Here is a 26,688-nt window from a genome sequence, read left to right as displayed (position 1 = left end):
ACATTTGTCTTTAGTTTGACCTAACCTATCCCTGTTTCTACTAGTAGGCCTAACACAATTAAGCTGCTGTTTGTTTAAATACTTGTGGGTTTAGATATTGTAGAGTGGAGGAGGATTATACCTTATTATATTATTATATACTCATGTTGCAGACCATTTTCATTATGAATACAGGTGTACCATGACATGTGAGTTGCACATTGTTGTGCCTTATTGTGCACAAAGTCTGAAAAGCCCTTATCTACATGATCTCTCTTATCCTGCAATATCTAAAGTGCTGCTTGCACAAAGCCATGCCTCTGCATTCAGTCAACACAGGAGTGCAGCACAACACAACTACACCAAGACTACACAAAACCACCACAAAACTACACAAACTACACAACACCAACTCAATATAATCTAATATAAACTACCAAAATCAACATAAATACACAACACCAACAAGTTCACACCAACACAACACAATCAACACAAACAACACAACATAACCAACATGTACACAATACAGATACTACATATCTCTCACTCTCACACACACTCTCTCTCACACACACACACACACACACACACACACACACACAAATAAAAAGGCATGCAGGTGTGGCCTGCGCTAGTTTAGATAAATAGTAGGATAATATATTACATCCTGCATTCTACATCCTTCCTAATTAAGACTCCATTCCATTCAGGTCAAACTAACCTTGTGTCAAACAGAGTCAAGGTGCTGCTGTAGTGCATGTCTACTCACATGGAAAGGCTCTGCTACACTAATGTAACCACTGAGACAAATATCTCTAAAACAGTGAAATGTCCCTGTTTTAAACATCCACTACCAAATTGTCCCGGTTTTCACCACAATTAATTAATTTGAGCAGTTAAAAAAATCATTACGTTCAGTTAAACTTCTGTATGAAAACACCAGGTGAAAAACGAAATAAAAACATAATAAAAAGTAGACCTATGGCGAAAACAGCAGATCTACAAGCTCTCAAGCTTGGGCTATTTTCGCTATTTAGTGAATAAGGATCCCGGTTTGGGTTTTTGAAAATATGGTCACATGTAAAATAAATAGGCTAGTATGACATTACTTTCTAGCCAGGTACCATCACCACTTCTCTCAGGACATGTTAAAAGAGGCCATAAAGCAAAACACGATGTTCTATTTTTAGAAAAGATAAAGACAGATAAAAAATATCCTACAATAATTGTGCTTGCCAAAATGTAATTACCATTATCCATAGTTCATTTTGCATTTACTCTGCTTTGAGCGTCCTCTGCTGGCAAAACCAGAGTCGTTCTCTCTTTTTTTTTGTCTTCAAAAGTGGATATTGGTAGCAGCTGAGCTAATTCAAACATAATTATGCCTATATTTTCCAAGCATTGACATCTAAGATTGCACCATGGATTCTACTTGCATTTACCTTCACGTCCTTTCGCTGTCCCAGATCGTGCATCCATATCTGCCAAACATCACTTATAGGCAATAATATGGGTTGATTTACATAAGGACATAGTTTCACGTTTTCATATTTGCATATATCCTTTTAAGTAGAGAAAGGCTACATAGAATGTTTTCTTTGAAAACAATCACATTAATACAATATATTAATAATATTGTTTGTGTAAATGTGTGTTTGCTATATTGCATCAGAAAGTTGTCCATGTGCAGTCATAGTTATTAGCCTGTGGCCTAGCCTATGTATGGTGGCTCTGAGGGACAAAACACAAAACATACTTCACACGCACGCACGCACGCACACACACACACACACACACACACACACACACACACACACACACACACACACACACACACACACACACACACACACACACACACATCATATTAAACAAAACCCAATATTTCACAAAACAAATAAAAAGATTTGAGAAAACTCAATACATTTCACAAAACACATCAACTCCGAACTGACTTGGGTTCTGTACAATCACCAAAAAGGAATGTTGAAATGTCATGTTTTGTGAAGTGTCATTGTTTTCAGAAATGTTTAATCAAATGTTATGTTACAAATGTTATGTTCACATGTTATGTGAAAAGTTTTGTTTTCTCAACTGTGAAATGTTTTTTGTGTGAAATGGGTTTCCTCAAATTGTTTATTTTGTGAAGTTTTGTAAAAAAAAAAAAAAGTAAAATGTTTTGTGAAATGTATTTTGTTCTTGAATGTTTTATGAAATGTATTGTTTTGAGAAATATTGTATTTTCTGAAATGTTTTCTAAAATATTCTGTTGACCCTCAGGGCCACTGTGTAAGTACTGTATGTTTATAGTTGAGTTGAACTATTCTACCCACACACAGAACCAAAACCCCAACACCACAAAACGTATGACACATCTCAATCAATTTTTAATAATTATTAACAAGTATATGGATTTATACTCTCTTTTAAAACATTTTGCTCATAATTTCTGTTTTTTTTGTTACCTTTATGTATTTATTTGTACATATTCTGGCTGGCGTGCAAAGATAGACATGACAGTAGAAAATAAACTCTCACCTAGAAAGAGGAGGAAAGTCTGGTCATCGACATCACAGTCAGGGACACAAAACTGGGGTGTACAGATGATACTCTGACAAAGAATGTGTCATTTTCAACAATATCTCTGTGTGTTTTCAACACAAGGTCTCAAGAATTACTGGCAGGGTTCATCAAGAAGGGCTTGAGACCATCACATGATTTCTAATAATTACTGGCTCTGTTTTGCTGTTTCCATGTTAGCGTTTTCAATGCCACTGCCTCATTTGCCCTTTGGCACATTGCCACGGTGATTCATAATCGTACTGTATATCATGATGGATGTTGTTTTAAGTCTTACTGATGTTCCAAGAAATCACGTTAAAAATGTATCACAAGGCGGTCAGGGAATCATCGGTTTCACACATAATTCACAACTTACCCTTTTAAAACACAATGCTGGCAAGAACTGTGTCTATCTTTGACACTTGTCTTGAAAATTGTCCATGGAACATGTACACAGGTGTGGAATACCAATAGTGCATTAAATATGCAATGCTCAATCAGCATATGAATTTCCCTGTCTGTCATCTGAACTACGCTCCAGAACAGGGCGATGGTAATGTTATTCCTACACAGCGATCACTGTCAAGGTACATTTATTAACCATTTCTTATTCATGGTTGTCACAGATATTTCATGACAGAACTTAATTACCATTGTGTTTCATGAATAACCCCCCATAATGCATTAATGACAAGCCGTGACGTTTCAACATGTTGTTAGTGCATCTTTGTCACATCACGTGTTGTTCTGTCAAGAAACACACACGCTTAACACATTGAAAATGATTCATCCTTTTTGAGCCTGTACGTGCGCAGTGAATAATTCTCAAACATCTGGCTAATGTTTTTTCATACAAAGCGAGCAAAACATGCCAACACGCAGTCTTTGTACAGTCCCAGGCTTTGATTTGGCCGATGTCACTGATGATCCCTCCTTTGCCTCCCTCCTAGCTCTCTCTCCTTGGGATAGTCCTTTGTGTGTCATTTGAAGAGGAGGGTTTCAGTTCTTTGGTCTGGTGGTTCTGCCTTCTCTGTGTGCTGTTTTGAGACTGTCTCTCCCCTCTCCTCCTGTGTGCTTTCTCCGACATCTGCCGTGGCTGGGGTTGTGCTTGGGGTCTTCTCTTGGGACGGGGTCATGTGGGATTTGTCTACGGTGTGAGACAGGGTCGCGGTTGTGCTTGGCGCTGGAGACCTCTCTTGGGGTGACTGGACTTTTTCGGAGCCCAGTGCTGATGCTGGCCTAAGTGACAGGGCGGGAGGGGGGATGGCTGAGGCGGGCTCTGGTTCCGCAGCCTCTAAGCTGGGCGTCTCTACAGCTGCTGGAGCTGCTTCATAGACTGCTGTTACTCCATAACCTGTCCTCCTTTTCTCCATCTTATTCTTTTCCCTATTCTCCCTCTCTTCCTCCTCCTCCTTCTTTGAGCTCTTCCTCTGTGCTTCGCCAGCTGGGTATTTGAAGGAGACAAAACAAGGAGCAAAGACACTTTAATTTAGAGCAGAGCCAACCTTTTCTGGCTCAAGGCCCACTTGTGAAAATCCAGATGGCCAGATGGGTGGGCCGCATGCATTTTTAGAGCATGTTTATTTTAATGATCAATCAATCGACTGTGTTCGACTTGGTCTGTATCACAATGAAAATGAATTCACATTTTGTATCTGTTATATTAACGTTATATTATCATAAAGATCTTTGCGTTTTGCCAATTATTTGGGAGCCCACTTGCAATATCCTAACGGCCCACAGGTTGGGGATTGCTGATTTGGAGACAGACAGACAGACAGACAGACAGACAGACAGACAGACAGACAGACAGACACTCTCTCCTCACCTGTGTCACCTGTGTCCTCTCCTGTGGGTGTGTCTTCAGTGCAGGTAGGCAGATCACCTCTGTTGCCACGGTGACGGAGTGGCGACCTCTCTAACACTGCCTTCAGCTCTGAATGAGAGAGAGAATAAAGGAGAGAGGAAGAAAAAGATGGAAGCTTTATGAGTCTACACAGACATCTCATCTTAAACATGTACACTCAAACTCATTCACTAACTTGTACATAGATACAGTACATACACATATACATATATACATATATACATACATATTGTCCTCACCTTGTGTCATTGTAAGAGCGTCTTCGTGGACTGACACTGCTCGCCGTTGTGGGAGGGGTTTCATGCGTGGGCGGGGTTTAGGAAGACTCTCTGGAGGAGCATACACCCGCACACAGAGCGGTGCAGTGGGAGGACATTGTGTCAATTATTTTCCGCACACAAATACGACTTATACAAACACCCATACAGACACATAATATATGCACACACACTAACAACCACCAAATGAATTACTCCACACAAAGGTTAAACTTGAAAGGTTTCAACTTTGTACCCCACAGAGGTCAAGACCAGATTCAATGGGATTCATAGAGGCTGGTTCCTCAGTTCAGCAGCCTTGCAGATACAGTAACATAAGATATAAATATTTAATATATATTTGCAAACTTTGTCAAACCTAAGGTCAAACAGATACAGGTAATACCTAAGATATATATTGTAAAATGTGTAACAGTTTACTATAGTTTTAACTTGTTAGAGTAGAAAAATGCCAATTTCACCAGATCTGTAGGTGGAGTGAATCAAAGTTTCTCCATCTGATGGACATATAAAATGTTTTGGGCAAAAAGTGGATTTTATACAAAAGGTAGGGTTCTTGAGTAGCAAAATTATATTCTTTATTTTCACTACAGTTTAGACTTCGGTAGACAACGAAAACCTCTGTCAATGCAGAAATACATATAGTCCCTGACAGAGCATTATTTTGACCTCACTACCGCGCCTACCATCAGTGACTGATTGTGCTCTCTCAGAGCGGCCCTGTGCACTGGGACCTCTCCGTGGTGACGGGGCTGGTGGGGTGTCTCTGCGTGGGGACGGAGCTGAGGTTGGACCAGGGCTGTCTTTCTGCACCGCTACCTGGGCCACATGCTCCTCATGGCTTCCATTCTAGGTGTTGGATAAGAAAACAAGAACATGAAACAAAACACATACGGTAGGCCTTAATGACTGTTACATATAACATAGTCTCGCGTAGCCAGACTGTTGCCTCCTACAATTTTCAAATGTTTCCGGTCATACAGTCTGGGTCTCGGAAGCTCTGATCATGATTAAAATATGAAGCGGATGTGATGCCTCCTCCCCACTTCCGTTTCGTCTTTACAGTCATGCAAATTTATTCTAATATAAATCTAAATCAACTAAGCATATATAGCTTGATGCTAAGCAGACATGGAAATTAAAAAATAAAATGTAAAGATATTTTAAAATATATTTTTGTGAACTTAAGTGCCAGCTTCCTCTCTCGGATTTCCGTGTAGTTCCAGACTCTATATACTGTAGCATTCGGAGATGGTGGAATAGTTGTCTGTCTACGCGAGACATATAACATAATGTGATGTAAATGCGAATGATGTGGTCGATGAATCTTCATGTACGATATCCAACGAAAAACAGTGGCAGGCAGGTGATCCTTTTGTACAAGTCTCAAAGGCCCACGTAGCATAACAAAGAATAACAAATGAAAAACCTTAGAGACCCTCATTCAGGCAAGGGAAAACTCCCAAGGAAAACCCCTTGACGGGAAAAGCAAAGATAGAAACCTCGGGAAGGATCAGGAGAGCAAAAGGTGGGCCGAGTGGGCATTATCCAAATGCAAAACAAACAAACAAAACTATGAATTGTCCATACCAGACTTTAATTTTCCTGACTTTGTCCAAAAGAAGACATTTTGTGAAGAAACATCCCCTGAACAAAGACAATGTTCTTTTTAAATGTAGAATTACCAGTGTCTGTGTTTTGGAGTCCTCCATCTCCCCTGGCCTCCTGTCCAGGGTGGGGAGCCATGGCTGGACTAGTCCTGGGGAGGTGGTACGAGGAGCGGAGCCGGAGAGGTGCTGGGAAGCATGGAAGGCATGCTGGGGGGGAGTTGCGGTGGTCTGGAGAGCCGGGGGGCCTCCTCCTACTCCTCCGGGGGCAGCCGGGGTGGGGAGGCAGGGCTTGGCAGCAATGACAGGTTTAGGGGGCAGGGGGCCCACGGGCCGCTCAGGAACCACCGGTTTGGGGTAGAGGGGAGGATCTGAACGGAGGGGTTCCACAGCTCGCATGGGACGCCTGGTGTCTGAGGGAGAACCAGGGAGAGAAGAGGAGTACGAGGAAGAGTAGGGAGAGAGGGACACAGTAAGGAAAGAGTGGATAAATGGTAAGACGCAAGGATTGGTGAAAGAAAGAGAGAGGGTGGAAGGTCAAGGTGAGAGGAGAGAGTCGTGGTTTGTGAATTAAATTTGATTACAATCAATCCTATTCATATATTTTGGAAATTAAGTAATCAGGTAAGTATGTACCTGCTGACGAGGACATGGTTCTAGGCTTCAGAAAGGTGGGAGGTGGTTCAGGTTTGTCCAGGATAGCACCTGACAGAAAAAGGAATAATAACAGAATAACTACAGATGGTAATGTATGAAAATGTACTTGTACTACTGATCGATGGCCATGCATTTTTGAGAACACTCAATAAGATCTGAGATCTGTCCGGGTCAGACACGGTTCCTGACGGCAGCATTAAACGCTGACTCCTGAGCTCGCTGAGTCATTCTTAGAGGGAAACACACAGGGGACGTGTTGTGAAGAGATGGACCAGACAGAGAGACAGTGAGAAAGGTCAAGAGGCTAACATTACACTTTTCCCCCTGTGGATTGCAGCAGTGACCTCTGACGAACAACAGGGGGAGACAGAGGGACAGAGGAGCTAACACCAGCTTGCCCCAGACAGTATTCTCTGACCTCTCACCCTCCTCATACACTCACACTCTATATTTCTCTTGCTCTGTATCTCTCTCTCCACGCACGCACGCACGCACGCACGCACGCACGCACGCACGCACGCACGCACGCACGCACGCACGCACGCACGCACGCACGCACGCACGCACGCACGCACGCACGCACGCACGCACGCACGCACGCACGCACGCACGCACGCACGCACGCACGCACGCACGCACGCACGCACGCACGCACGCACACACACACACACACACACACACACACACACACACACACACACACACACACACACACACACACAGTTCTCTTACCCTCAGAGTTGGCCTTTCTCAGCTCTTCGTCTTTATTCTACAGACAGAGAGGAAAAAGGTATTATACCAACAAGACCATGACGTATGTGTGTGTACATTTATGGGTTTCTATTTGTTTTCTATATGTCTAGCCATTTATGTTGTGAATTTAACCTCTATTACATTTTTTCATTGTCTGCACTCTGCCACAGACTGTTGAACACATCGTCGATGAATGGCCAACTTTCAAATCACCACATGGAGTCAGCGGCCTCAATGAACTGGATGACGATATCACTTCTTGGCCCACCAACCTGAACCTGGTTCTGCCTACGTCCTTTTAAAATGTACAGCCGTATCATCATAACTCGGCAAAGAAGCCTTGACTTCATATAAATTATAACTATTTAGCCCCCACACTCTTAAAGCCTTGTAAACCACCGTAATACCTCAATAATACCTGACACTTTAATAGTTTAATATAAACTGCCCTGAATACATTGTTTTCCTGGTGAGGTGGAACATGGAAGGGCCTCTGAAGAATGTATTCATAGATGGGGGAATAATCTCTCCTTTCAGTGCGAGTCTGACGACAGATGTAGAATATCTTTGTATTGAAACACGGGTAAAGCCTGCGTTATCTTAGCACTGCTGAAGACAGAATTGCTTTCAATTACATCCAGACAGATAAGACCGAGAATTAAGCTCAAAGGTAATCCACCAAAAATCCACTTCGTCTAAGGTGTGAATATCTGCATAGCTGTTATGCCTGTATAATCAGCTCAGTTTAACAGCTAATGTTTGTCTTAGCTTACGGTTTGTTCATGGCTTACTAATAGATACTAACATGTACACAATCGGGTTGTTTGTCACTTCATGGTAAAGGTAGTGAAGCTAAACTAAAGTCGTTCAAATTGACTATTTGCTATGAATTAATAAAACTTCAGTTTATTCATGGTTGTTAATATGATACATTTAATATAATAGTTATTTTATTATACAAATGCTGAAATAATGTTATTTCCACTCTAAAAACATGCTCGACCATATGGTTCAATTGTCCTGTAGTGGTAAGGGCAGTGATGCTAAGATAGTCATTTGAGAATCTTTATGTTATAAACATTACTTATCCTGTTAATAGCTATATTCAATGTCATTCCATTATACTTGATGGTAAAAAATATATCTGTATGATATTTCACCATTTCTGAGATGTTTCTGTAGAAGTACTGTAAATATGATAAATATCTAGGATAAATACATGGATATGACATACTAATGGTAATACTTTTATGTCTATGGTAACACACAACATGTGTGCGTACATGTGTGCTGTAGCTTGGTGCAGCGCAGATCCTCTCCCCCCCTAAGGAGATGGACTCTTCCAGTTAATTGGATCGTGCTAGTGTCTATGACAGGCGATGCTATACATATCAGGACAGTAGCGGGATTCAGAGTCAGACAATATTTAATAAAACAATGCCCTGGTACAGTATGCCGTTTTTTCCAACTACTTTGCATATTGGTTGCGGGGAACGCATTACACAGGTAATGGTGATATATTGAGTTTTGTTGTGCTAGCTATCAAGGGTAATAACATGCACACAGCAATTGTACTTCCCCAAAATGTAAATTCACATTCTTTGCATTTTTGTTTTTGTGCTAAAAGTGTGGTTTTGAGATAAAGCCTTTGAGATTCAGCTACACTGAATACATCCCTGGGTTCTACCAACGTTCAACATCACTTTAAAGAGTAAAGTAACAAGCAGACATGAGGAAAGTATCACTTGTACACTTAAGTAAGTACAGAAGCACACTTACAAATGTGTGGCAACCCCCGATGTATACAATATATGGTACATGATCAATACAGATTACACCCAAAGGTGATGGGGACAGCTGGGAAGAGGGCCACGGGAAAGGGGTTGGGTATGGGGCAATTGCAAAAATATTAAAACGCATAATGTCACCTAAATACAGTATTTATGCAAACACATTGCAGAGACATCCCATCACCACGGGAGACGTGTGTGACAATTCATTGATGTCACAATGTCCCACATTGCATCTGTAAAAAAAAGAACATACATACCTGGCTGGACTTTGTGTCAGCAGGTGAAGTTTTTGCCACGCCAATTCTGTGCAGCATCACCTGAAGTCTCTGCTCAAAACTAGATGTACTCTCAGATGCATACTTCTGGAAATTCAGAAACACGAAATTAATGTATATGAATAGGCATACATAACATCACATGTATTCGCTCAGTCACGCACGCACGCGCACGCACGCACGCGCATGCATGCACGCACGCACGCACACACACACACGTGCACACACACACACAGTAAATTATGTACACGTACAGTATGCTGTAAAGCTGACCGTGGCCCAGTTTCACAGTACTGTATGAGCAGTTAACATATTTCACAATCACATATAGTCAAATTCATCTCTACGTCTTGTAGTTTAACTGGGTGATGAATCCTCTAAGTAAAGCCCTTCTTGAATAATGAATGCAGCACGGCTCATTGTATTGCAGAACATTTAGAGACAATCTGCTTCCGTCTCTCTGCACCATTCAGCCTTGTCCGTTCCTTCAGCTCCCCAGACATGACATCCTCCAGCTGTCCACCCCGTCCTCAGACGATGATTATTTTAACTGTGGAGAGAGACCTCCTGCTCCAGTAGACACACTGTACATGTAATAGGGGGTGCGGCTGGTCCAATATGGCAGCTGCATTTGATGCACCGCTCCAATGAACAGCAGCGGCCCAATGCGGTATCTAACATCTCTACACATGAACAATAAACTGGACTGGACTGACAATTAGGGCCTCTACAGGAAGGGACAGAGCAAGCTGTTCTTCCTGGGGAGGTTCAGGTCCAGTGTGTGCAACAGGCTGCTGCAGATGTTCTGCATCAGTGTGTAGTAGCCAGTGTGTATTATTCAATCACTCAACTGTACAAGATGTGTCTCCGTCATCTGCATTTGGGGCCTTCCCCTGTGTTCCTGTTGTCCTGCTGGTACCACTTGTGACACAGTTGCGTGTGGCGATAGAAATGTATACTGGAGTGCTGTCATGTGTGTCATCCTTTTAGCATAGTTTTTTTTTTTTTACTGTACTGCTGTATTGTTTCAAACTGCTAATAATCAATCCAACATACAAGAAAGTAGAACAGTGTTAATTTCACAGCTTTCACTGAACCATGCTCTATAGTCTGATGAAAATATCCACCAATTGCAAACTGAAAATACACAGGGAATCCAATCTTTCTAAATTACATCCTTATCATAATTTGCTGCAATTGAAAACTGCTGGGGATATTTTCATCGGGCTGTAGAGCGTGGTTCAGTAAAAGGCGTAAAATTTAAAATGTTCTACTTTCTTGTATGTTTGATTGATTGATTGAATACTTGATCGGCAGTTTGAAACAGTACAGCAGTACAGTAAAACAAAAAGAAACTGCTAAATGGATGGCACAAAACCCCCTGGGAGGTGGGTTTCAATTATGGTCCCTTGTACTCAATTCATCATCATGACAGACAATACACTAAAAGCAATAATAGAAATATTTACAGAAAAGGGGCAGAGCAGAGGATGCCAAGTAACTCAATCAAAGGCAGCGGCAAACTGAAAGCTCTTCAGTTGTGTTTAAGAAATAAGAGTGGCAGCAGGCCTGTAGTTCTCTGGGAATTTGTTCCAGATATGCGGTGCATAAAAACTAAATGCTGCTTCCCCACGTTTATTTTTGGTTTTAGGGACAGAAAGCAGAACTTTCCCAAATGACCTGAGAGATCTGGATGGTTCATGATATCGCACAATTTATTTTGGCCCTAAACCATTCAAAGCTTTATAGACCAACAGTAGCATTTTGAAATCAATTCTTTGACACACAGGGAGCCAGTGTAACTGGAGTGATATGCTCCACTCTCTTGGTATTAGTAAGGCCTCGAGCAGCAGTGTTCAGACAAGGTCAGAGCAGCTCCCTCTGGGGTTATGCCCATGGGCATTTCTCAGTCTGGAGAAGTAGTCTGACAGGTGCAAGGGCATGACATTAAGTGTGAGCATCCATCTAACTTTCCTTATTACACTGAAAGAGAGCCATTCTAAGCAGCCACTCACTGGTGGCTGCTTAGAATGGCTCTCTTTCAGTGTGATAAGATTAGCCTGGGACCAGACGAATCTGCGAGTGCAAAACAAAATTGCACTCTGCGATTTGGGTCTGGCACCGCTCCATAGAGAATCCATTTCCTGCTCCAGAAGACGTGGGTAACCAATCAGGGCCCAGTATTCGAATATGGGAGACTGTAATTAGTAGTTGGTTGTAGGTCTAACCAATTGCGTCGAGGGCCATTGTTTTGATCCCGCCCCTTGGGAAAAAAAACGTCCTCATGGAAGCACCAGACTCATATCCACGCAGTGATATAGTCTAGCTACGCCAGGTTATGATAAGATAAGATGATATTTTATTGATTCCCGAAGGGAAATTCAAGTGTCATAGCAGCAACAGCAAATGAGAAACACAGGAGTAAAAGTCAAGAAACAAACCAAGATAAATAAAAAGTTAAGATTCTGGCACTGTATATCTGCATCGGGTTATTGGTGTCCTTGTGTGCCTTTTTGTTAATGATAAATTGGTCTTAAATATAAGGTATCGGTTATCGGCCATAACAGCCATTATTATATCGGATTATCCATATCGGCCAGAAGTCAGTGCAACCCTAGATGCGTGCATTGAGGTGTTAGGTTTATTTACCTTACTGTGTGAGCTGTCCTTCTCTTCAGGCTCCAGTCCAGTCAGCAGGATGAGACTCTGACTCTTGCCCTCCCTCAGTGACCTCCTGGTGACCTTCAACCTCCTCTCTCCGTCTGGTGTCCCTCCTCCCTTCTTCCGCTCCTTCTCCAGCGTCCAGCTCTTCTCTTGCTCCTTCGACGGCGCCGCCGCAGGGGGACCGGCCGCCGAAACAGGGGTGTGGCCTGGATGAACAGGAAGTGAGGTCACTCCCTTCTCTTCCAGGTTGGAGGTTGCGGTGGTGAGGCCAGGGGTCGCGGTGGTGGGGGAGGGGGGTGTGGCCTCACTGGGAGGCGTCGTCGTGGTTACTGTCGTGGCCGGCGCCATCTTGTCCCTCTTGTCGCCCTGGAGACAGCCGTCGGTGGCGACGGTTCCTTCTGTGACGGCGGCATCGTTAGAAAGGTTAACATCCTCCACTAACCTTGACCCTCTCTCCTTCTCTCTCTCCTTCTCCCTCTCCCTCTCCCTCTCCCTCTCTTTCGCCTCACGGAGGGGCCGGATGAGGTCCGCGATGGAGGTCCTTTTGACCTTCACCCCTTCTCCACCTCCCGCCTCTCCCCCTCCGGCCTTGGCGGCCCGACCGGCGCGAGCCCTCTTGAAGGCGAAGAAGTCGCCAAACTTCTTCTTGATGTTTTTGGAGGGAGGTGCAGTGGTGGTGGTGGTGGTGGGAGGGGGGGAGGAGGAGGTGAGGGGACTCACAGATGAGGAAGGGGATGTAACCACAGCAGTAGGGGTGGAGGATGTGTTACTGGGTGGGGCAGTGGGAGAGGTGATGATGGAGGTGGTGATATTGTCAGACGAAGAGGAGGAAACAGGGATCGGGACTGAGGGGTTGGAGCTCGACTCTGGGGGAGTGCCTTGGGCAGGGATAGACTCCTCCCACTGTCCTTTTCTGCAGCAAGGAGACAGCAGAAAGAGCAACAGACAAGAAGAGGCACTCAGTACTACGACTAATACTACAGGACCAAACACACATGCTCAGTAGACGTGTACAGGACCAGACAGGGACTAGCATGCAAAGACTACGTAGTGCAACAATTACACAGGCCATTCATAGACACAGTTTGTCCAGTTTGTACTCATGTGCACCATGTTTCTGCCCTTACAATTGATGGGAGCATGGGCGCCGATACTGTGGGTGCCTCGGGGCTAAAGCACCCAGGAGAAATGACGAGCACCCATCGCAAACTCATCACAAAAAAAAGAAAAAACCTCCGACATCTACACTTCATAGTGTAGTGCGGACATAACTCGGCACCCCTGGATGGGAGCCATTTTGACATGGCTACTGTAAATCTTTTTGTCAGATGCATATTTTCCAGCCCTGACAAAGTTGATGTTATTATGTTCTGCTTTTCGCCACTGTAAAAATCCATCTGTACACTCTCCGAGTTACAAATGCATGACTGAACACAGAGAGGATTTTACTGTGTAACCTCCATCATCTTTATTGGTCCCTTTTTCTTCTCTCAAGTGATGGCATGATGAAATATAAAGCCTATCGCTCACTCAGCTTATCGCTCACTCGATAAAATAGAAAAGGGTAATTCATAATCTGATGTTCCTTGACCACTCCAGCAGAAAGAGTTTAGACTTCTTTTCTCCTTCATGGATCTGATCAGACCTTCAGTATTTTAAGAACATGCTGATGAATCACGTTTGTGTAAAACAACAACAAGCTGGGCAAGACTTCAAAGCTTAATCTTCTTGCAGAAATACAGACTTTCAGAGATAGACGTAACTCTTTCTTTCTGTGCCTGGCAATCCATCTCAGGACATTTAGAAAGATGGATACTGATTTACATATGAGCAGTGGTGAGCAATATATATCGTACTCAAATAAATAGGTATTCAAAAGTACAAATTACAAAGTACAATCCTGTATGACAATGTCCTTCATGCATAACTCATCTACAATGAGAGGCTTGTAAAAGTCAGCTGGCAAATGTCAGTCATAAATCTCCAGCTCCTAATATGACAGGTGGCTGGGGGTGATGAGGAAGCTCGCTAAAGATGAAAATGTCAAATTAGCCCTTTTAAATCGATTCGCTCTGATAGAGACTTCTCCATGACAGTTATGGTTATGATGAAGTCTGTCTATTGAAGCTTCATATTAGACCCTTTGACTTGGATATTATTATGTTCAGTCTTGCAAATCTGCCAAAGATAACGTACAAAGAAATCTTGAATACAATAATAATTTGAATCTACTGTATGTTCTACAAAAAAAGAATAAAAATACAAATAAAGAACATGGCCTCAATCTAATGTTCTGTGAGTAAAATCATCATAACCTAGCTTGTTCCAGACTCGCCTTGGACTTATCTGAGCTGGCCTCAACTGTACATCCCTCTACTTATAACATAGATAGATCTTTATTGATCCCCATGTATGATAGATAGATAGACCATTGTTGATCCCCTTAGATCTCAGACAGACAGACAGACAGAGAGACAGACAGATAGATAGATGCTTGTATACAGTAGATCGATACAGCATCTGTTCAGTCAACTACTCTAAACAGGACGACTTCATGCAGCCATCTGGGGTTGTGGGGCAACAAGTGTGTTTGTCTTGCTTTGTTGGTGAATGTGAGGGAACAAGTGGTTGTGTGTCGCTATGTTTGAACTCCATTCAGTGCACGTATATTCTTTATCATAATATTAGTTATATTGTCATCTATGGCTAGAGTGTGCTACAGTATATGTTACTTGTGTTATTTGCATATAACATGTAGCATGCTTCAAACGGGGGAAAGTATGATATACTGGAATCCAAATCCCTTTTCCTTCATGAGTGTTTATACTGTATGATGTCATTCTAAGAGTATAGGGGTTGTCACAGAACATAAACCTTTACATGCAAACTAAACTACCCACATATCACCTCTACCCGGCCCACACTTTGACTTTTTGTCATTAATATAGAGTTTATATTGTTAATAATAGTGTTGTAACATACAGTATTACTGCCAACTTGTAGTGATTTTCACCCCTTTGGACACTCTTGTACTCATCTCTTAAAAACGTATCATGTCAGAAAAGGAGGTCATGAGGAAGACGTGAACAATCGTAGAGTTCGGTGCTGGCAGTAACTCGAGAGCCAACAGCGACATTCGCGGCTGCAGAGTGAACATTTCCATGGTAACAGCAACCTCCACCAATCAGAGACGTTGCTGTCACACTTTAGGGCTGTGGGTAGTGTAGTGTAGGACTTCTTCACGACATAGCAAATAAAACATGTTTTTCTTATGAACTCATAAAAACATACTTGTGGTTTCAACAAGAGCATACCTTCATTTCACAAAGCCTGTGGTACGTCTACCTAGCATGGTTACGACATTGTGACTAATAATTAAAATCCTCTTTTCATATTCCTCAGAATATGAATGTGATTTTCTCTTCTGGAAACTCACTGCCGAGCTCTATACCCGTCTGAACACATGCCAATGTCTACTCACAGGTTTGACCGTATACAGTACATAAACATGGATCATTTTGCATCAAAAGATTGATCATCATCCTTTTGCTTACATTGTGTCATTCAATTTGGCAACCAAACGTATCTGAATAATTGAGTCAATGTTATCTTAACAAAGCTGCTTGGTTTATAAGTCATGGATGTTTGAATTTAGTTTGTAAATCAATCTTTGTAAATCAATCTTTCTAAATCAATCTTGTTAATCAATCTTTACTTTATTTTAAATACTGACTATTTTTAGCTTGACTTCTTAAAAATGTTTTCATACTGTACTGAAATTAACGGAAAACACTGGCGTCCTTGAGTACCAAACAAACCATGGTATGCTTTTAAGAATGGTCGGCAGTAGTGTCAAGCATATTGAGTGAGTGAGTGAGTGAGTGAGTGAGTGAGTGAGTGAGTGAGTGAGTGAGTGAGTGAGTGAGTGAGTGAGTGAGTGAGTAAGTGTGCGTGTGCATGTGTGCGTGCGTGTGTGTGCGTGTGTGTGCGTGTGTGTGTGTGTGCACGTGTGCATGTGTGGACACTCACAGTGTGTAATCAGGCAGAATCTTCTTGGTGAAGAACTCCTCTACCCCTTCATCCACTCTACCCATCGCTTCATTCTCTGTCTCTGATACTGGCTCCTGCAGCAAAAAAATAAATAAAAAACACAAATTATTGTAGAGCAGATTCATGTTGTGATCATTTGACGGAGTAGAGACTGAGAGTGAAGAACATCCTCTTTAGTAAACAGTAACAAATGCCCTACAAATAAGACAGGATGGTAAAGCAGAGCTGATATGCTGGTGTAAATGCACCAACATAAGTAGTGTAGGTGGATGAGCTGGAGAGTTTACTGATGTCCTTTACTGTAAAACAACATGCACACACAAACACATAAACACACACACACACGCACACGCACACACACACACACACACACACACACACACACACACACACACACGATATATCAAGATATTCTCTTGCTGTTATAAGTGAAAATACCCTGTCGCATACTCAAAGGAAAAGAGAATGTAAAATGTGTGTAACACACTCACACACAGATGGCGACAGCCTTTTAGAGCAAAATAACAAACACGCTAGCAGTTTGTGAATGCTGGTTGTATAACATTGCAGGTCATAAACACACACACACACACACACACACACACACACACACACACACACACACACACACACACACACACACACACACACACACACACACACACACACACACACACACACACACACACACACACACACACAGTGATGCTGGGTGTGTGTGTGTTCGTGTATATTCACATCTGTGCCTCTAGTCCCCTGAGAGGACATTAGCCAGTGTCTCCTGTCTCCTCCCTCCAACAGCACAATGTGATTAGGACACCCAGTCCAGACACGCCCTCCTCCTGTCCTCTTTAACGGTCCGTCTGTCTGGATGAAGACTATAGTTCATACCTTAACGTATGGTTGTGAAAAACAACACACACACTGCGTCACATTTTTCACTTGAAAATTTAGTTATTTTCAGCGAGCGACAATCTTAGTACGAATTGAACTTGAACGCCAGCATCTCTATTATTCTGGGAAAACATTCGGCAAAAATAACCGATCTACAAGCTCAAAACTGTATGTAGATCGTCTCTTTTTGGCAAAGAGATTTGGTTTACAGTTGTAACTCAGGTTCTTTTTTCTAAGACTAAAGGGGTTAAGTGGTTAATGTGATATCTGTCTGATGTCTGACTGTCTCTCTCTCTCTTCCTATCTCTCTCTTTTACACACACACACACGCACTCGCACACTCACACTCACACACACAAACACAGCAGCTCTCAGCCTGCAGGCACTATGGTTTTAGCATGCTGGAGCCAAGCTGCTGCTGCCGTAGCAACTGTATGCAAATGAGGCTGCTGTGGCCACTCGGCAAGGAGAAGGGGATTATGAATCATTCAGCAGCCTCTCAGCCAATCGGAGAGCTTGATTTCACATCACTCCATCATCCGGAAGAGAAAATGAACTATGTGTTCAGACATACCTGACACACTTGGACAACTTGTAATACACACACACAGTAAATTTGCATGTAGTTTGTATGCATTATGTGTATATTGTGCACTGTCAATGCATACAGACGGTGAACTAGCACATGTGTGCATTAATCAACATAAACACAATGAACACACACGCACACGCACGCACACGCACGCGCACACACACACACACACACACACACACACACACACACACACACACACACACACACACACACACACACACACACACACACACACACACACACACACACACACACACACACACACACACACACACACACACACACAGCATCTAGAAATACTGCAGTGAGCATAAAACTTGTGTTGTGGTTACCATTTCCTGTTTAAGGGAAATTGGCATCTGCCCAGAGATACATATAGAGACACTAATAGAAATGTGTGGGTTCTGGTTTAGTACCCAACACTACTGTTAGGCCACAGTGTTACTGCAGTCAGATCAGATCGGAACTCAAAGACTGTATTTCAAGAATGGTTGAATAAAACATGTCAGCCTAGTAGGTTGAGGAATTATTTCAGATTAGTCTTTACAGATGCCCTCAACATTATATTAAAAAAATGAGTAACTGTAGACCAGACCCAATCCCTAGTCTTCAGTTTATGGATCCAGCAAGAACACAGCAGCACAGCACAGGTCAGTAAGCAATGGTGTCCAAATTTGTTTTTGATGAAGTGCTTGTCAAATAGTTGTAAATCCTTTATATATATATACACTCACACCTGTAAGTTACCCAGTAACAACCAATAAATCAGCTGATGCTGCCAGCTGATTGATGGTGCCAGCTGATTGATGGTGCCAGCTTGACACGCACAATGAGTGATTAAAGTAATGGCATTTTCCTACTTTTTGCGCAATATTTCATAGTGAAACACAAGGTATTTTATAAAAGAAGGTACGGCAGTGATTCTGGACAACCGCATATCCGAACGACTCAACGGCGGGCACCGGCACCGCACTACCTCAAGTCCTTGAGAGAGTGCGCGCAGAGTGTGAAGTTGGTCGGCCCCACATATGCACACGACCATATCTGGGCATAGCGGATAGTCGGATCTGTGGCTCTGGACAACCGGATCTCCATATATACCTACTGTATATATGGGCGTATCTGGTTTGTTTATGGTTGTCTGATGGCCGTGGTCCGCCAGCCCACCCATTAGCCAATTTTAATATATTGTATATGTCCCCATTATGACATGCTCTAAAAGTGTGAAAAACTGTTTTCATTTTAGCTGGAATTTAGGTTTCAGCATGTTATGTTATGTCATGTTAGTTCCAGGGACCTGTTCCATGGCTGTTGCTAAGTAACAATAAATAGAGGAGCTAATCTACGATGTTGCAAATGGCATCGTGGCAAAATAATGGAAGCTATAACCATTCTTCTTCTGGATGGATTTAAGGGTATGGTGTGATCTGGTAGTGTTGGCGTTGGTATATAATTGGTATGGTATGATTTTGAATGGGTGTATATCAGTATATGCTCGCAGTAGGGTATATATATGTGTATAACGGTATGATATCTGAATGGGTGTATATCAGTATATGCTCGAATTCAGGTATATATATGTGTATAACGGTATGATATTTGAATGGGTGTATATCAGTATATGCTCACATTCAGGTATATATATGTGTATAAGAACGAAGACATGGGTGTATATTAGGGTTGTCCGATATTGGCTTTTTTACCGATAACCGATATACCGATATTGTCCAACTCTTAATTACCGATACCGATATCAACCGATACCGATATATGCGGGGATTATTGTGATTAGGGTAAGCTCAAATTTCATATCACACACACCATATACAGTAAGAACTCCTGTAACTTATTTATAAAGCATTTTTTTTCAAAAAACGATACCGATATTTTCCCGATATCAATTTTTATGCTAATATCGGCCGATAATATCGGGAGGCCGATAATATCGGACATCCCTAGTGTATATATTGTATATTTATGAGTGTTTGATTACTACGATCAATGTAACATCTTGACTGTAATTAGGAAATAATTTGAGTGTTCATATAATATGAACTTTATAAATGATGTAAATAAGTTAAAACAACATGTAGGAAGCCAATGCCTTTTTGATCAATCAGCATGAACTGTTGGATTATAGTGTGGTACGTTTGGTGTAATTGTTGATGTGGATCAAAATAAACTAAACTAACTAACTAACTTCTTAGCACTAAAAGAGGCAGCAACCTTGTTGCAAGGCTGGAGGCTGTCTAAAGTCTCATAATGACGGTGATATAGTGTACATGCTTATTTTCTAAACTGCTGATATGACCTGTGAAAAGGACAAATCTCCTGCAAGATTAGACAATTTAAACAGTCATCGTGTTTTCACAACTGTGTCAACATGAACACTGCTGCTTAACCTTCCACATCAATGATTCACAATGCAACAAGTTACAACTTATTGCAACCATTTGCAAGCTGCAACCACTTGCAACACAGTCCCCAAACTGCGCCGAACTGCAATGGGGCAATTCGGCCCACTGCAATTTCTCTCTGCAATGTGTTGCCTCTTAAATCATTGGTGTATACTGGGCTTCGGTCTACCGAAAAGAAAAGGAAAAACAACAAGTGATAGCTTGGTTAATAAGCCCAAGCCATAGCTGCTGGTTTGCTAGTTTCACCCCCTGTGCTGACAGTCCCTAATTTTGCCAATGCGCCCGTGAGCAAACCACTTAAACCCTATCTTATGATTATGATTATGGGACCGACCTTTATCTGCTTGACCCAGTACATACATGTGTTGAATCACTCTCATCTGCATGAGCACATACTGATATACTTGACACCCCATAACAATCAACTACTTTATCAGATAGACTGACGTCTGTGCACAATGATACGAGATGCATGTTCTGCTCCTACTCATTCTGTTATTTTCCTTGTCTCATATCTTCGGGTCACGTCATGTGTCCAATACCGTATTATATTCTCTATGTGTGTAATAAACTTCAGAGCTTATCGTGTGATACTGACTGGTATCATCTTGATCTACGCGCCCGTGACTCAACTGAAACATCACTCTCCACCTTTAGAGGGAGTTTTGTTGACACCCTACATGTACAATAATATTGCATATGTGTTGTATTGAAAACGGCTTACATTGTATTACTTGTATTATATTATATACTGTTTTGTATATTTTATTTCCCTACGTATGTATGTATTATTATTATTTAAAAAAAAATCTGCTATATTTAGAGGCCTAATCCTAACAACCGTGTTGTTAAGATTAGGAGTGAATCTTTGGAATATATGCTGGCAAACTGCCATGGACTTTGCCATCGAGGAGAAACGGACTGAGAACTTTCTAAAGGACAAGGTTTTAATATAGGATCCCTCTCTTCTGGAATGAATAGCCCGTAACATAATGAGTGTTAAAAACACCTGAAATGTACTCATTTTATTGTAATGTGATGCCCAAGATGACCTGCTTGTTCTAAAAACAAAAAGAATAAAAACAAAGTAAAAAAGAATGACTTACATTAACTTCATAATGTGCAAAAATGCTTACTGTACACAGGGTACAGTATGTCATATTTTCATTGCGAATAAAATACATAAAGATACAATTATATTATGGTCAAACAATTGTCCACTTAATGTAATACAACTACTGTGCAGTTTAGAGCAGTGGTTCTGAACCTTTTCTGGATCAGGGCCCACTTGAAAATCGTTGGCGGCCCTCCCATCTGACTACTTAACACAAAGTGGTGAGATGGGTGGGCTGCGTGCATCTTGTTATGATCAATCAATCGATTGCGTTCCAGCTTGGATCAATGGAACTAACATAGAATACTTTAAGTTCTTATTGGTATCTCTATGAAAACACATTTTCAAGGTTAAAAAAAAAGATTTCTATTTGGGGGCCCACTTGCAATACCCTCACGGCCCACAAGTGGGCCCCGGCCTTCAGGTTGAGCATCACTGGTTTAGAGTATGTTATGCAACTACAATGACTCAATGCAGACATTTATAGTGTGAAGTTTAGACAGGACTCACAGACACAGTGCTATAGCTGTGGAATAAGCAATAAGCAGCTCCAGTTCAGAAAATAAGTTGTCATGTGTAAGCACTATTCTAACTGGGGCAAGCCCACTCTGTATTGTTATATTAATGCTGCATAATCCACAGACACACACACACACACACACACACACACACACACACACACACACACACACACACACACACACACACACACACACACACACACACACACACACACACACACACACACACACACACACACACACACACACAGCCGAGTGAATTAATTAAACGTGGATTCAGTTTCTGCCCTTTTTTATCCACCAATAACTTTTTCCATGGAGGACAATGAGTTCATACTTTAAGAGAGCTGATAGGGAGACGGTGTAGGGGAGGCACAGATGGAGGACTATGGTGGGATTCAGTCCACTGCCAGCAGAGAGGTACATGTGGTTCCGGGCAACAGAGTGTGTCCCAATCACTACACCATCATATAGGCTTTAATCCTCCCTATACTCACTCTCAATCATTCACTGTATCCCCATTTACATGATTTGACTGTTGCTCTTCAACGCTCATTAAAGGCATTTCCCTTTTGATTCATGTGTTTTCACATGTAACATACTGCTTATAATATACTGTAGCTGGACTATGAAAAAGAAGCAATGCATATGGCTATAGGTATCCAAGCATAAGCATATGTGTCCATAACTACATAGCTTTTGCATCATCATAATAATTTACAATGCTCTAAAATATATTCCGCTTCAGCGGCACAAAAGTCAATACATTTTCACTGTAATTACAAATACAAAAGATCACCAATATGACCTCCAGACCTAGTAACATCCAGTTTAGGATACAAACACACTCACTGTGCTGGGGTTACACCACACATACTGCAGTATTTGCCCCTTAGCCACCAGGAGGATATACTCTATGGTACCATATGTGATACAACAGACAGGATATTCAAAGAGGAACCGTCTTACTTGTGGCTGCAATTGTAGGACATTTGGTGCCAGGACACTAAGGCTGTGTATAGAGCACAACACCCACAGTTTGTGGCATACAAGCCCCAAACTGCTGCTACACTTGTACATTCAGAGCAAAATGAACACTGAGATTTTTACTGTGCACCAGCAGTGGCCTCTTGGTCTTTTTTTTATTTCTCTCTCACCCCTCTCTGTAGCCACCTGTCTCTCCCTACATGCCAAGATGGCAACGCTTTTTTTTTCACACACACACACACACACACACACACACACACACACACACACACACACACACACACACACACACACACACACACACACACACACACACACACACACACACACACACACACACACACACACACACACACACACACACACTTACTTGTCACTATGGATCAGAGCCCTAATCCTTGATCACAGAGTTGCAGTTACTCTGCCTGGCTGCACACCGACTCCCCACCTGCATCTCCGCAACACCTTACAGCACAGGAATTTCACTGCCTGCAATGTTGTTATCTATACTGCTGCATTGTTGTGCATGTGAAAATGAAGCACCTTGAATCTCCCCACCCATCATGTCTCAGCATGTTACAAAGGTAAACTAGGGCTTAACAAGTCATAAAATTTAAAAAACGAATGAATATCAATATGAACTACTGCAATTTCCAAATTGCAGAGGCTTGCATGAAAGAGAGGGGGTCGACAAATTGACTTCCAAAGTAGGTACTGTTATGATTATATGATTATGGGACTGACATGTATCTGCTTGACCCAGTGAATACGTGTGTTGAATCACTCTCATCTGAATAAGCACCTATACTGATGCACTTGACGCCATGGCCATCAATTACTTTATCAGATAGACTGACATCTGTGCACAATGACACAAGATGCATGTTCTGGGAGGCAACGGTCTGGCTCGCGAGACTATGCTATAACCAACAACACCCATCAAAGACTGTAATATTTCCTCCTATTGGAAATACTTCCTGTGAGGAAGTACGGACATCAATCATTGGGTAGTGGGTACACACAGGCACAGAAAGCAGTGATTTATCAGAACCTAGACAGCATTGTGTCTGAGAAAGGTTGGCACTCACTGCAAGTATAGAACACACACACACACACACACACACACACACACACACACACACACACACACACACACACACACACACACACACACACACACACACACACACACACACACACACACACAGACAGACAGACAGACAGACAGACAGACAGACAGACAGACAGACAGACAGACAGACAGACAGACAGACAGACAGACAGACAGACAGACACACACACACACACACACACACTACAAATGAATTCAACAGAATGTCACACACTTGGCTTAACAACCCATTAAAACCGGGAAAGCATCTGTGTTTTCAGCGTTGGCCATTCAAAAATAAGAGATATACAAGCTCACAGCACGTCACTTCGTGCCGCACTGCGAGCTTGTACATCTGCTATTTTTGAACATTTTTGAAAGATCTTGAAAGTGTGAGAACTACTGATTTAGAGGGCGTTTGTAGAATCGGCCTCAGGTCTCAATGGCTTAAGGACAGCCTGACACATAGTAGTGTTGCGTCATCAAGTCATGCCATATCAAATCGTGTCCTGTCACTTGTCAGCAGGGACAACAAACAGCATCACATAACAGAGACATCAATTACTGTGCAAATACCTAGCCAAGACTGGCCTCTGCTATTAAGAGAATCCGATACCAACAGTAATCAAATGAATTCTTTCCAGTCCCTCTTTAGTCACACAAAGAATGCTGTCAGAGCTTTGCACTCAAGTAAATACACTCGGGATACAAAAGAACATGTTATTTTCGCTGTTGGGTGGAAACCTCGTATGTACAAAACCATTAACTTTTCAGGAAATGTAAAATGGATAGGCTCTTTTTAATACTTTTTATTGCTTGAATATTTAATGAAACTCAAAGACAGACTAAGCCACTTTCAACCTGGCATTCCTATTTTGGGCATGTCAGGTGAAAGGGGAAAGGTTTCTAAAAAATAAATGAAGAATGTATCTAAATGCTTAAAAGAAAAAGCAGAAATGTCCGATCTACAAGCTCACATGCAATGCACTGTGAGCTTCTATCTATTTTAGCTACTTTTGTGCACAACTGTCAGTGATTTAATTTTGGAAATTAAAAGACATGTGTGGTTTTTGCCCTACAGCAATAATATACTGTATGCGCATACATATCCTCTCACACGCACGCGAGCGCACACACACAAACAAACAAACAAACAAACAAACAAACAAACAAACAAACACACACACACACACACACACACACACACACACACACACACACACACACACACACACACACACACACACACACACACACACACACACACACACACACACAATTCTCATACAAAGATAAAGGTTTCTTTCATTTGAGCATTGACCAAAGAGAAAGATAGAGAGAGAGATGGAGAGAGAGAGAGAGAGAGAGAGAGAGAGATGGAGAGAGAGAGAGAGGGACCCCCGTTGATGTGAAAACATGAATAATTGAGTTTCAAGAGCAATCCCAAGGGCCGTGAAGAGAGAGAGAGAGAGAGAGAGAGACAGAGAGAGAGAGAGAGAGAAAGAAAAACATAGAAATTGTCATCACCAGGTATAATAGGGGAACCACAACTCCCAGGGTGCACTAGTGCACGCACACGCACTCACACACACACACACACACACACACACACACACACACACACACACACACACACACACACACACACACACACACACACACACACACACACACACACACACACACACACACACACACACACACACACACACACACACACACACACACACACACACACCGCATGAATACGTGGGTCTACAGAATGAAGAGGCTATGGTTCTGACTTTTGTATCATGGAAATAGAGAGAGAAAGAGAGACAGAGAGAAAGGGAGAGAGAGAGAGAGAATGGAACAGGGGACAAGTGGGCAGCGAGAGGTAGGATGCCAGGCATATGGAATTATAGACACAGAGAGAGAGAGAGAGAGAGAGAGAGAGAGAGGGGGGGAGATAGAGACAGAGAGGTAATGTGTACTGTATGTGTTGTAATAACCTGAGAGAACTCAATGCCATCGGAACATCCCATCCTCCCTCCCCCATCTCTCTCTCTCTCTCTCTCTCTCTCTCTCTCTCTCTCTCTCTCTCTCTCTCTCTCTCTCTCTCTCTCTCTCTCTCTCTCTCTCTCTCTCTCTCTCTCTCTCTCTGCCAGTCACGCCACGGCCCGTTCCCTCGCTCCATCCCCTCAATTAATTCTACCTCTTTCTCTCTCCATTTTTTCCCTTCCACTCATCGTTTATTTTTTTCTGTCTCGGTCTCTCCTAAGGGAACTCTCCGTCTCTGGTTGTGCAATTAGCCTCCTTCCCTCAGTCACCCCAGCCCCCTATCCACCCTTCCCTTCCTCCATCATCACCCCCCTCCCCCATCTCTCTCTCTCTCTCTCTCTCTCTCTCTCTCTCTCTCTCTCTCTCTCTCTCTCTCTCTCTCTCTCTCTCTCTCTCTCTCTCTCTCTCTCTCTCTCTCTCTCTCTCTCTCTCTCTCTCTCTCTCTCTCTCTCTCTCTCCTCTCTCTCTCTCTCTCTCTCTCCTCTCTCTCTCTCTCTCTACCCCCAATCCTGCCGTCCACC

The 26,688-nt window shown here is 42.4% G+C and overlaps 1 protein-coding gene across 1 annotated transcript in view; it reads right to left on the bottom strand.

The window, feature by feature from the left end:
- Positions 1–2,375: 2,375 nt before the first annotated feature.
- The window catches only part of carmil2 (capping protein regulator and myosin 1 linker 2), a 56,622-nt gene continuing 32,309 nt past the window's right edge, over positions 2,376–26,688 (bottom strand). The window contains exons 32-41 of the mRNA XM_084060393.1: positions 16,468–16,562; positions 12,424–13,351; positions 9,757–9,861; positions 7,686–7,722; positions 6,933–7,001; positions 6,375–6,709; positions 5,376–5,538; positions 4,651–4,740; positions 4,373–4,480; positions 2,376–3,988 (exon numbers count right to left, since the gene is read on the bottom strand). Of these exons, the coding sequence (XP_083916519.1) occupies positions 3,525–3,988; positions 4,373–4,480; positions 4,651–4,740; positions 5,376–5,538; positions 6,375–6,709; positions 6,933–7,001; positions 7,686–7,722; positions 9,757–9,861; positions 12,424–13,351; positions 16,468–16,562 (2,394 nt within the window). The 3' untranslated portion in view covers positions 2,376–3,524. The remainder of the gene's footprint in view (positions 3,989–4,372; positions 4,481–4,650; positions 4,741–5,375; positions 5,539–6,374; positions 6,710–6,932; positions 7,002–7,685; positions 7,723–9,756; positions 9,862–12,423; positions 13,352–16,467; positions 16,563–26,688) is intronic.

This window comes from Gymnoscopelus microlampas, assembly GCF_963454915.1.
Source record: "Gymnoscopelus microlampas genome assembly, chromosome: 6".
NCBI classification, from domain to species: Eukaryota; Metazoa; Chordata; class Actinopteri; order Myctophiformes; family Myctophidae; genus Gymnoscopelus; species Gymnoscopelus microlampas.
The sequence above is the reverse complement of the archived record's forward strand: the minus strand, read 5'-3'. Positions and strand labels throughout refer to the sequence as shown.